At 35.1% G+C, this 13,764-nt stretch overlaps 1 protein-coding gene across 1 annotated transcript in view; it reads left to right on the plus strand.

Moving 5' to 3' along the window:
* The window catches only part of LMBR1 (limb development membrane protein 1), a 58,040-nt gene that overhangs the window by 12,665 nt on the left and 31,611 nt on the right, over positions 1-13,764 (plus strand). Inside the window, exons 2-5 of the mRNA XM_060782581.2 lie at positions 4,953-5,025; positions 7,241-7,280; positions 10,788-10,927; positions 12,588-12,691. Coding sequence (XP_060638564.2) covers positions 4,953-5,025; positions 7,241-7,280; positions 10,788-10,927; positions 12,588-12,691 — 357 coding nt within the window. The remainder of the gene's footprint in view (positions 1-4,952; positions 5,026-7,240; positions 7,281-10,787; positions 10,928-12,587; positions 12,692-13,764) is intronic.

Below are 13,764 nucleotides of genomic sequence, written 5' to 3' on the forward strand. Positions count from 1 at the left end.
AGGGAGAGAGGGAAGGAGGGAAGAGGGAAGGAAGGACAAAACGGTGTAAGGGAAGGAAGGATGGAAGGAGAAAGAGGGAGGTAAGGGAGGGAAGGAAGGAGGAAGGAAAGAGAAGGAAGGATAGGATAGTGTGAGAGGAGGGCCTGAGAAAATAGCACAAGGGGTTGTTTATCTACATGGGCTGAATGGTCCTTACTGACCATGAGGTCACTTGTGGTTGTCTTCATGATGTCCAGTCACTTCTGATTCACACAGACTGTGGTCATTGGCACAGGAAATGGGAGAGATTGGGCACAAGTTTCCCATCAGGATACCACCCCCTTCTCTTTAGCTACTTACTGAGCAATTTGACCTTGTCAGGCATGGCTCATAGTATTATTTGAGTTTTGTGGCAGAGAATGGTTTTGGCCACTGCAGGTTCTAGATCTCCTCTCATATGTGCTGGGTAGGTTCATCAATCAGATCTCAAGTCCCTCCATTTGGAAACATGAAGATTCAGATTACTACTGTAATCCTACCTAAATACATGTTCCTATAGTGCTGGTTGGGTTGTTTCATCTTTCTAAGGAAACACTTCCATTTCTCTGTTAATCTTTCTCTTCTTGGGCTGCCAAAAGTGTTCACCAGTTTGTCAATAAAAAGACTTCTGAAAGGACTGGCTCATCTTTATCCACCTGTCATACTCCTTCATCACTCTATCCTGTCACAGCTAATATCAAAGTCATTTGAGCCATTCACATCCTTGACTTTAAGAGTTATATTTCATGTCACCACCACCAAGAAGATGAGTGAATCAACTGCACTTAGTTATGGTGAACTTTTCTTGTGCTTTTGCAGTGATAAAGCTGTGCTTCATTCTGGTTTTAACTTCTTGTCTGGTATTCTTTCATGCTTTAATGTTAACATTTTCTATGTTTCATCAAAATCATTCTGTTTTAGAAATTGCTCATTCGTTGTTAGGTGTTTACAATGCCCGAAAGCAGTGGTTCTCAACCTATGGGTCCTCAGATGTTTCGGCCTTCAACTCCCAGAAATCCTAACAGCTGGTAACATGGCCGGGATTTCTGGGAGTTGTAGGCCAAAACGCCTGAGAACCCACAGGTTGAAAACCATTGTTCTAGAGCTTGTTATTGATCTCACAGCATTGTCTCATGATTCTAATCACTTGTTTGTTTGCTATGAGGTTCTGAAGAATTATCTCCAAATCTTAATTAAGACACTGTCCCTTGGCTACTTTGGGAAGAGGCTAGATTCATGGGAGTGCTTTTCTAGCCTCTGAAGTAGTTGCAATCTTTAACCTTGTTAAGGGATAGCTTTTATTTCTTTTGATACATTACAGCAGTGCTTATTATTTTACTTATTACCTGTTTTTCACCTGGTATGGCACTCAAAGCGACTTACTACAGGCAATCTCTTTTTAAACCCAGAAGTGCTTTTGCATGAGTTTTAAAGACAAGTTAGCGGGGGCAGAGAATGAGTTTTATAATAGTATTTACATAAAGAACTTCAAGTTGACCTGTTTTTTCTTCTTATAAACAGGGGCATTGGAAGAATCTGAAAGGTTTGACTAGTACTAGTAAAATGAGCTGAATGGTGCTGTATTCTTAGAAGTATTGGTTTGCAGGGTGCTGATGTGACAGTCATTTGATCTAACTGGTCACTGACATTTAGGTATGAGCACTTTGAATAAAAGCATTAATATCGGTCAACACAAAGAACAAATTATGTAATATGCTGATAGGTATGTGTGCATGTATGTATGTGTGTGTGTATGCGCACACACACACACCTTCAAATTGCCTGTTGACTCTAATTTTTTTAGAGTTCTTTAGGCAAGGAATACTCAAAGATGGCTTGTCATGCCTCTCTCTAAAATAGGTCACCTTGAATTAAACAGCATCTTCTACCTGAAAAAAGGGTTTTACATTTAAATAAAGCGTACTTTGATGAGTTTCTTGAGCAGTTATTGTCTCGTGAATTTTTAAAAAATCAGGATCTATTCCTTGATATTTTCAATTGACCACTCTTTTTAAACTGTCATTTTTAGAAGGGAACAGTGGTATTTTCAATTTCCCACATGATTGTTTTGATGCAGATGGAAAGAAATGCAAATCACATACATTTGGTTTTTATTTCATTGATTCTTGGTTTTTAGGCCTGGGCGGTTTCGTTTCGTTAATTCGTAATTCGTTAATAATTCGTTAATTTTTCCAATTACAAAACGATAACGAACCATTCTGGAGCAATCATTAAAAAAAATGAATTTTTAAACACGTTTTGTAAATGCTTCGTATTTCGTTATTGTATTCGTTTCGTTATTGTTCTGAGGTCGTTTCGTTATTATTTCCACATGTCTGGGCCAGTTTTATGGTTTAATTAGTGAAAAAAAATTATAATATCACACCAACAGTCAAGAACAGAGGGAGAGGGAAGCTTCAGAAGTTTTTGGAGGTTTTTTAGCGTATTTCGCGGTCGCGTCCGCCATTAACGAATCGATTCGTTATTGTTTCGGAAATTGATTCGTTAATTTTTTACCATTTACAAAATTTCATAAATATCGAACTTTTTAAAAGGAAAATTTTGTAATTATTTTAAATATCGAAACAAAAAAACCCCCCAAATACAAATCGATTTTAGAAACAAATTTTTGCGTTGTTACCCAGGCCTATTGGTTTTTATTTCATTGCTTGGCATTCTTCAAGGGATACATATTCAATCTAACAGCATACATTTCTGGAGGTGCTGAAAATCCCTCTCCGTATAAGTGGTCTGTTACATAATAAAAAATGGAAGAAGGTAATATAGTAATATAAAGGGCTGAAATGCATTGGGCTTTCTAAAAAACAAGATAACAAAAATACCTGTTTAAATAATATTTATGTATTTATTTACTATGTTTCTGTCCCACTTCTTCTCAGAGCAGGTTACAGTTTGGCAAATTTCCATGCCACATTGCAGATACAACTATATAAAACAACACATTAAGCAATAAAACAGATAAAAACATATAGATACAGTAAAACCATTAAAACATAGCCTTTAGATACCATATATGAACTGCTAAACCCCCAAATAAATAAATCCTAAAACAAATCAAGTTTAACATGTCTCTAAAAGCCAACATGATGACACTATTGCATTTTGCCTATATTATGAGAAGACAGAGCCCACTAGAAAGGCAATGTCAGGGAAAGTAAAAAAGGATATGCACATGAATAAAATACAACTTTCAGTAAACAGATCAAAATCTCTTTCTTTTTTTGTCTGCAGACTAAAAGGAAATATGTTGACTTGGAGAGGAATCAGATGCTACCTGGCTCTCCAACCCTTGGAGAGTCTACTTTCTTGTAAAATTCACTGACTAGTTATGTGGATTAATATTTGGTTTTTAAACAATTTTATTGATACACAAAAGGTTTTTTATGTATATTAAATAAGGAAAAAATTACATCCATAAGCTATAGTCATTGTATGAAACAAACAACAGTACGCATAAGACATGACACTACATACTTCTGGGGGTGGGGGGAGATTTCAGAGTCTATAACACACACACACACACACACACACACACACACTTTAACTTTATTACATTTCTGTTAATGGCGTATTTCTATCCTCAAAAGTCAGAGTTCTGATATAACTCCATCTTGTCTTCACAAAGTTAATATTTGATAACGTGTGATATAGCATTGTCCTATGTGTGTCTGTCCGCTCAGACATAAGTTCAGTTGAGTTCAGCAGGATATAGTTCAGAATAAGACTACACAGGATTTCAGTCATAGTCAGTTGTTAATATGGTTGGTTTCCACCCACACCATTGTGCCTTTTTCTTTCTGCCAGATTAATTAATACAACTGAAGTGAATGTGAGATTATGATGCAAGCATAGGAAGTCCAATATTTTAAACATTTGAATGCTTTTTATTGTTTTTTGTAAAATTTAAAAAGTCCCTTAACTTTTTTGTATTACATTTTGGTATTATAGTTAATTATCTATGCTTTGTATTGTAGTTACATATATATGTGATGAGAGCCAGCATGGTGTAGTGGCTTGAACATTGGACTCTGGCTTAGGAGACTAGGGTTCAAAATCCTTGCTCTGCCATGTAAACTCACTGAGGGAATTTGGCTGAACCATACTCTCTCAGCCTCAAAGGGATGCAAAGCCAAACACCCTCTGAACCTATCTTGCCAAGTTTATTTTTATTTCGTGTTGAAAGCACTGCATAAAAAGCAGTGCTTTGGGGCTGGAAAAAATAGTTGTTTATAAGAAATGTTGCCCAGGGGATGCCAGAGTGATCCTCATGGTAGATTCACCTTAGAGTTGCTGTAAATTGGAAACAACTTTAAGGCACAGAAACAAATCTGTGCTTAATGTGTATGTACTTCTATAGTTAAAATTATGGTGTGTGGTTCAAAAAACAAGCTTCCTTCTGACAAAAAAAAAAAAGAAAAGAAAAGAAAAGAAGAAGTCAATTTATAGTAAATTACCTGCCCATGTCTTGTATGAGTGCTGTGATATCATTATTTAATTTTGTTGGGGGAAATTGTTAGATTAGGATATCTAAATGTGTTTTACAAGTAATATTGATTAAGGCTGCGTACTTACCAGGAAACAGGAGATTTTCTTTTTACATACAGTGTACTGCAATCTTCATGAAAGCTCTGACACCTTTTCATCTTGACTTAATATATTAAATAAATTCTTTGCTAGTGAATCTTAATAAAGTATATTCACTGTAGTGTCTGCTTGTCTATGGCCTCTGTATACTGTTCGTACCTGGAAGAGCTCAATAAATAAACAAAATAGGCATACCATATTAGTTTATGCCCACAGTAATCATAACCTTTTTCTTCATTGGAACTTGTCTCATTTCTTGTTTTTAAAAATGTAATTCTTACTTGTTATATGATGCAAATATTTTCAAATCTTAACCTTTTTTCTTCCAGATCTGTTTTCTTCTATTCGCTATTCTGTATATTGTTTCCTATTTCATTATCAGAAGATACAAGAGGAAAGGAGGTAACTTCTTTTTCATTCATATCTTCATTGGAATATGAGAGATAAGCAGTTGGTGTTATGATCGTGAATAAAATGCATAGTCCAACTATGAAAAAGGTGGTTTGAATGTTGAGGCAAGAGAGGGTATATTCTAATTTGTTCAACAACTAGTTATCATAATTGAGATCTTGAACAACTTGTAAGAATGCTTCTTTGACTTTTTTCAACATTTCTTGCTACCATTATGAGTTTTTCACATGTTAACCATTCTATTTACAATGCTTTGGCTTGAATGTTAGTTGCAGGGAAACAACAGCATGGGAGCGCTAGTGTCCTTAAGTTGTTAGCATCTATTAAGCTGTTTTGAAAAAAAGGATGCTCAATTTTGAAAGATAAATATTGTCTATTCTTCTGTATTTGGTAAAGATTAGGGGAGGATATTATATGACCTTTGATCTGTATTCTTTTTTGAATTTAGAATTCAGTATGTGCTCCTGCCTCTGAGGATATGTCTTTACAATTGTTTTCTTGATCCATGAAGGACATTATATGTCCAGGAACTGAATGGAAGTTCAGAAGGAAGGCATAATCATTTAAGTCTTGCTTTTTGATCAGAGACATGACCTGTCAGCTGAGTTTACTTCTGAACGCCAATGTACAATTATGTGACTGACATATAAATATAATATTATCATTCAAGGCTATTTACAGATATTAGTGTTTATTGCACAATTTGTGGTATGCCTGCCATTTGATTATTAACGACACAACTGATGTTCCATTTATGATCTTTGTTCTATTGCCAAAAAGTGTAGCTGATAGTCTGTGTCATGCTGCCACCTAGCTGCCAAATAACAGCCATGTTATCTATCTGGATGTTTTATGAAGAGGTGTAAGATTAAGGACTTAATCACACTAGAGAATGAATCCACTTTAAATCTGGTTGCTAGCTCCTGCAGAATTCTGGAGTTTGTAGTTTAGGGAGGATCCTTTAGTAGCCTGCCTATATGAAGTCACAGAATTCCATGCAGATTTATTTTCTGGATCCGGGGCTGCAAGAATAAATTAGCTGTGTGCGCGAATAGACATTTAAATCTAGATCTTTGACTAGGTTCCATTACTTTAATTTATATGAGAAATAAAATGTATATTCTTATTTACATTCTAATGTAGAAATGTGCATATTTTTATGTAGATGGCAATGACTGTAGTATCACTTCATGATAAAATCTTCTGCGATCTTGATAGTTTTTCTTTTTTGTTTATCATATTCCTAGTTTTTCTTGACTGACAAAATTTAAGGGAAACCTTTTGTTTCACTTGATAAATATTTAAACAGTGACATTTGTGCTAAGCTATAGATCTACTTCCATAGTCTGAAAGTAAATGAACACATTTATACAAAATGAAGCAATGCATTTTACAGAAAATTAGGCTAATGAGGTTCGATAAGAATTAAATATTGCTTATATTGTCATCTTCCTCTAAATTTGTGTCCCTTTCTTCCACCCAGTGAAAGTTCCACCCATATCTAAAAGGTTTCCGGATATTTTTCTTCGTGGTGGATTCTTATTCTTAACATTATTTATGTGTAGAGGAATATTAGTTTTTGGCCTAGTTTTGAAGCTCTGTGAAGTGAACAAGATCGAAACTAGAGTGCTCTTGTATTATCTGGGGAGGATGCTTCACTCATGTTGGAATGTCTTATCTTGTTCTATGTCATAAATAAAAGGCCATCCAACGGGAAGGAAGCATGAGCCACTTGTGCTGTATCTAGTGTTTATGAATCTCAAGTGAAAATGAAAAAAAGAGATGCCAGTGTCTTTAATGCTGAAACACGATTATTCCAAGACACTGTATGTATATTGGAATGGAAATGCTTGCTTCCTCTTTGTACAAGAGTTAGAAGAAGCCATGAGGGAAGAGTGAGTGGCTATTGGTTACTTGCTACTTTATAGGCTAACATTCCCATATTCGTTCCTTAATTTTTTGTTGGAATTTCCGAAGCATTCCTATCCAGTATGTCCATTGGTGGGAAAGATGGTAATATGTTGCACCAGAATGCTCCTAGTTTATCAAGAAGAAGTATGCATAAAGGGAAAGATTTGAGATTTGTAAATGAAAACATATGTAGTAGCCTTGATTTGTAGTAGCATAACATTAAAGTCACTGACTAGGACAAAAATCATCTGTCATTATAGAAAAACGTAGTATAAAATTGTATATTGTTTTTCAGATGAGCAAGAAGATGAAGATGCAATTGTCAATAGAATTTCGTATGTATATTTCTACTTTTTTATTACATCGTGTATTGCAAATATAGAAACTTCAATGATTATATATAGATTCTTCTCTTAGGAAAAAAACATTATTGGTCTTACAGACACAATAACAACAACAACAATAATAATTTATTTATAGGCCACCCTCTCTCCCCAAGGAGATATCTTTTGCTGTAATCTAGAATGATAAAATGTATCTTTGTGCCTGCTGAGGCTAAATTGTATGTTGTTTTGAGGGTGTTTTTAAAGAAAAATATGACAGTTTCTGTCATGTAAACAGCACTGATGAGAACAACATCTGAAAGTAGCTCCTGCTTTCACCTTATCTGTGGTACCTTGTATCCATATTTAGTCCTGTTTCTAAGAAACTCTATGTCTGTGTTTTGGTGGTCAATTTATTTTCTTTGCAGTATTGCTTAAAGCAGTCTTAAAAGTTTAGACAACTGAAAAAAAAAAGTCCAGACATCCACATGTATAGATTTAATTGGGCAAAATACATTTACTATATATACTTAGAATGGTTTGCTTTTTGTTAAATGAGTTTTTGGAATATAATGGGTCACACTAACCTGATAGTATTTCACTGCCTAAGAACTGTCCGACACAAAATAATTGTATATTTACTGTGATAGGTCTGATTTGAGAAATTTCATCAGGTTACTGTCATCTTCATTAGTTTCTTTTAGGGAAGTGGTACATGAAAACTATTTGCTCCTTAGAGTGGAGCTTTGAATATGAAAAACTGTGAGTGTGTTTTAAAAGTTGTACCTGTATGGTTGACCTTTCTACTCTTATTTTTTTATAGAAGATTAATTATTTGAGTTCTGATAGACTTATGTACAGTATTAGATAGAGTTTTGAGTTGCTCTGTTCAGGAAATTGATTGTAATAGATTCTAACCTATGGAACAGTCGGCTATAGTCATGTATTAAACATAAAATTGTTTTGCTGCTGAGTTGCTGTGAGCTTTCCAGGCTGTATGGCCATATTCCAGAAGCTTTCTCTCCTGACGTTTTGCCCACATCTATGGCAGGTATCCTCAGAGGTTGTGAGGTCTGTTAGAAACTAGGCAAGTGAGGTTTTTATATCTCTGGAATGTCCAGGGTGGGAGAAATAATTCTTGACTGTTTGAGGCAAGTGTGAATGTTGCAATTGGCCACCTTGATTAGCATTTAATGGCCTTGCAGCTTTAAAGCCTGTCTGGTTGCTGCCATTTAAAAGATTGAAGAACGAACATTGTAGCTATAAGTTGGGGAACCCTGCACAGTACTTGGTGTCAACAGCTAATAATTTGGATTGTGAAGGTCTTGCCCTGTAGTGATGTGAGCTGCTCTTTGGGAAATCTAGTGCCCTCTTGTGTATACAGAATTGGATGCTGGTATATATGGGTCTATTTCTCTTTTGGTTTTCATTTGCTGCACAGAGGAAACCTTCCCTGAAATTACTTTTAGCACATTTGCAGTAGTACTCCATTTCTACAGCAGAGGGAACACTTCCCTTACAACTAACAGATTTCACTTACCTTTTTTGTGATGAGACATTTATTTTTATTTGACTTGGCAACTGAAATGCTACATCATAGATTAAATTGTATATATAGTGATTCAGTACTTTGACTGAATAGCACTGTTGGCCTCACAGCAATTTTTTATTTCACTACTTTTGTAAATGCAAGGGAATGTGATTGTTTCTTCTCATGCAACAAAATGTACTGAGAATATTCTTTTTTTCTTTTTTGGAGGGATAATTTTTGTTGTAATTTTCAAATGGGCAAGTTTACATAAAATAAAATAAAATATTCTTAAATAACTGAGAAGCATGCAAGTACTGGAAGATTGGATATACTTTATGCATTCTTTTGAACACATTCAAATGTTTTCTAAATCATAGCTACGGTATTTACTTTAATCTAATGTGCTATCGATCTCATGCACACCTCAATTTTCAAAACCCTGGAACCAAAAAAAAAGTATTTAATGTAATGCACAGCAGCAAAATGTTCATTCTGTCTAATTTGTCCATTATAGTTGCTGCCTGCTTAGAATTCCTTCTATAAAAACAAAAGTGCTAAAACATTAGAAATTTCAGGAATGGAAAAGAAAAACTTGAGGTGCATCTATAGAGTAGAATGAATCCACTTTAATTGCCTTAGTTCAATGCTATGGAATTCTGGGGGTTATAGTTTGACAAGACCTCGAGCCTTCTTTGCCAAAGAATGCTGATGCCTCACCAAACTACAAATCCCATGGCCATTAAATTAGAGATTTGTTCATGTCAGGAGCGACTTGAGAAACTGCAAGTCACTTCTGGTGTAAGAGAATGGGCTGTCTGCAAGGACGTTGCCCAGGGGAGACCTGGATGTTTTACTATCCTGTGGGAAGCATAGAGAAGACATCCCTCAAAGAGGAGCTCTGGGTGCAGCTCCTGAAGCAGCTTCACCTTTGCTTTGTCTCAACACTAATTACTGTATTACACAAATATAATGTGCACCCTAATTTTGGCATGATCATTTCATCATTTCAGGTGAGCATTAGATTCGAGTAAATAGGATATATATATGCTGCCTTTCATTTTAAATGTAGCTTATATGTCACGTTGAAGTAAAAACATCAGAATAGCTAATGTTTTAAATATTAAAAATGGCCTGGAAAAGTGTTCAAGGATATCGGTTACCTTCTAGTTGCTAATATTTCATTTAAAATATTCTTTGTTATTATTCAGTGACTTTGTTACATTGAATAAATGTCTCACTGGAACAGCCCTCGGGGTGATCTTTGCATTTGCTTCTCATTTTTTTTGGTCAAATGTAACCTATTCTAGAATTCTGTTCTGGTGTTCCTAATTGACTCTTTGTAGGGTTCAGTTTGAGAAGGACATTGGTTCTCAACCTGTGGGTCCCCAGGTGTTTTAGCCTACAACTCCCAGAAATCCTAGCCAGTTTACCAGTTGTTAGGATTTCTGCGAGTTGAAGGCCAAAACATCTAGAGACAGGTTGAGAACCACTGCCATAGGATCTCATTTTATTTTCGGTTGTATTGATTTAATTCTGACTCATCTTTTAAAATAAAAACAAGTTGACATATTTTAAGGGTTCTTTCTCATACCTATCATGACTAAAAATCTTGTACTCTATTTATTAAGGTTGAAATCTTAAAGTGTGCTTAAAGTATTGCCTTAAGTGTATTGTCAAAGGCTTTAAGTTTTTTCATGTATAGTAGCAATTTTCCATGTTGACAGTCATATACTGTTTAAAGAAATGTTCAACAAATTATGTGAAATATTGCACTGCATGCTAAAGTCAGACATGTCTTCCCTGTTTTGTTTCTTTAATTAAACCTTGCATGTTAAATATTAAAACAATCCATATAACTTATTTGTTGTATGTTGATAACCATGTATTCAAGCTTTTTAAAAATAAAAATATGCTGCTTTGCATTAAATTAATATTAGTTTTAAGCTATTGCGTTGACAATAACAGACATGCCTGTTTTTGACTTTCAGACTGTTCTTGAGTACATTTACTCTTGCAGTTTCAGCTGGTGCCGTCCTTCTTTTACCTTTCTCCATAATCAGCAATGAGATCCTACTCTCTTTTCCTCATAGCTACTATATTCAGTGGCTAAATGGCTCTCTAATACATGGTTAGTATTATAATTTGAATATTGGTACATTATCTTGTAGTTTAAAATATTCTTGAAGTATGTTATACTATGTGGTATGGTATTAAGGTTATTTGATTCACAATGGAAAACAATATAGGGCACCTTTTCCTAGCTTAGAGGGTGCTAGTGCCTTGTAGTGATTAGAATTGGGGCGGAAGTGCACTTAGATTCAGTTAAAAAACCCTAATTATTTTAGAAATGAATTTCATATACATAAAATTAAAAGGAGCTGAATAGTCCCCATCATGCCGTTCAGCAGTGGAACTCTCTGGTGGAGGCTCCTTCTTTGGAAGCTTTTAAACAGAGGCTGGATGGCCATCTGTCAGGGGTGATTTGAATGCAATATTCCTGCTTCTTGGCAGGGGGTTGGACTGGATGGCCCATGAGGTCTCTTCCAACTCTTCGATTCTATGATTCTATGATGATTCTATGGAATCCTTACTGTATTTGTGAGGTTATAGCATCATTCGTGATCCACATCCTGGTTTGCTGTGGGGAAGGAAGAAATGCGTCGTACTAATGTTTGGTTATATCCTTGGTTTGGTTTTATGAGGACATCAGCGATATCCTATTTTTATACTAGGTTTATTCAAATATTGAATGTGTGTCTTTGCAGGGGTTCTTAATCATTTGAAGTTGGTTTAATTTATGGCATGCTATGTTTGTTGTGCGTAGCCAAGGGTAGTAGTGTGGCTTTAAACAATGCTACATGGATGCGTTTGCATAGACTATATGTTTCCTGTTTGTCAGCTTGTAGTTGCACTCTATTTATATGGCTATGTTATTAACAAATGGTTACTGATTTTGGAATTGTGTTTAGCATTTACAGGCTTCTTCCCAGTGGAGATGCCTTGTGGAGCTTAATACAATAATTCAGTCATCCCTTTACGTTTCTGAAGTCCAAAACAGACAACTTTTTGAAGTGGAAAAACAATCTTTAAAACATGTCTGACATCTGAGAAATTTGGCTCACTTTCAAAAACTCTGTAGGAAGCAAAAAATACTCAAACTTGTCAAATGTGAAGAGGAGGCTCTTGCTATGCTGTGTGTAACCAGTAGATGGAGATAGAACATAGTGTAAGCCACACACACAAACACACACACACAAAATAAGACAACACAAGACTTGCTTTTTGTTCCTCAGAGTACTAAAGGCAAGGGTGAGGCTTTACCAGACTTGGGAAAATATTTAATTGCAGTTTTCTTATACTTAAATGATTTAAAACCGAGATAGTATCTGAATTTGGCTGGCAAAAATAGTGTGGTTACTAATGAAATACTTTCTATGTTGTAGCTTTTTTTTCTTTAGCACTATAAATACTTAAGGCATGATTACTCACTTCTTTTCTTTGCAAATCCAAGTAAGGGCAGTGATTCTTGCTCATTTTTCAAAGGGGAGAACATGATTACCTTTTTGAGTAGTGTCTCATATTGTTAATGAAGAAAAATTAAATTAAAGATTGCCATGCCCATAATGTACTCCCTTCTCATCTATTGCAAACTTAAAACTTCAGAAATGAATGAGTATGAATTAAGGTTTTGTGGAAACACTTTTTCAGACAGTTCTTCTTTTATTATACTTTTAAAGATCTGCAGCAATCAAAAGTAACCTGTATCTTTTTTTTTTTTTTTGGTCTAGGTTTATGGAATCTTGCTTCCCTGTTTTCCAATCTTTGTTTATTTGTATTGATGCCCTTTGCTTTCTTTTTTCTGGAATCAGAAGGCTTTGCTGGCTTGAAAAAGGTGCGTGGATATTAAGTATATGGAAATGATGCCTAAACACGATGAACATCTGGCGAAACTTTGTTGAATAATACTAATAGTTACTTTAAAAATCTATTCTAAAGCTCTTGGATGTATACTAAATTGTGATGGAAATGGCTTGGCAACAACAATATGTAAGCAGGAACTTGAAAAACTTTCATGTTCATTCTCTTACTAGTTACTAAAGCCAGTTTCAGTAACATTGTTATTACAAATAGAGTATGCAAAAGTTATGTAGATTATACAAAAACATTTTGCAAGGAGAAAAAAATTGCATAGAGTATTACTGATTATTTCTGAAAAAATTGTTTAAACCTTGATAAAAAAAACACCAGAAACTTTCATTGTGAATGCAATTTGACCTGAACAGCTAGTACCAGACACATGTGTAAGCAGTACTTAATGATTTTATCAGAATTTGGCATCGCGTTCACTTTAGTTCTGCCTTCTTTGCCCAAGGAGTCTTTCTGCTTTGCCAAAACTATTGTGTGTGAATGTGCCTTCAAGTCACCTCTTGACCTATGATGACACATGAATTTCACAGGGTTGTCTTAGACAAGGAATAATCAGAGGTGGTTTTGCCAGTAACTTTCTCTGAAATGTGACCCACAGTGCCTAGGCTCCTATAGTGATCTTCCATTCAAGTACTAGCCAGGGCTGACCCCAGCTTCCGAACTGAACAGGATCTGGTCCTCAGAAGCACTTTATTTTATGGTTCGTGCAATTAAATCCTACCTCATCCCCGAATCCCCTCTCCAATATTTTACATTGTCCTATCTCCCAGTGTTTTAAAATTTTATCTTTGAATTTGGCCCTGCCCAGTGTGATCATTTGTGTTTTAATGTTTGAGTTTATATTGCTGTGTCGCTTATTTATATTGGTTTTGCATCTTACGTTATTTTATTTTCTGATTTTCTGTTGTGTTTTTGTGTTTGTTGTATTGATGGGTGTGGCCTCATGTAAGCTGCCTCGAGTCCCCTTGGGGAGATGAAGGTGGGGTATAAATAAAGTATTATTATTATTATTATTATTATTATTATTATTATTATTAT

The sequence above is a fragment of the Anolis sagrei genome, chromosome 6, assembly GCF_037176765.1.
Source record: "Anolis sagrei isolate rAnoSag1 chromosome 6, rAnoSag1.mat, whole genome shotgun sequence".
Classification (NCBI taxonomy): domain Eukaryota; kingdom Metazoa; phylum Chordata; class Lepidosauria; order Squamata; family Dactyloidae; genus Anolis; species Anolis sagrei.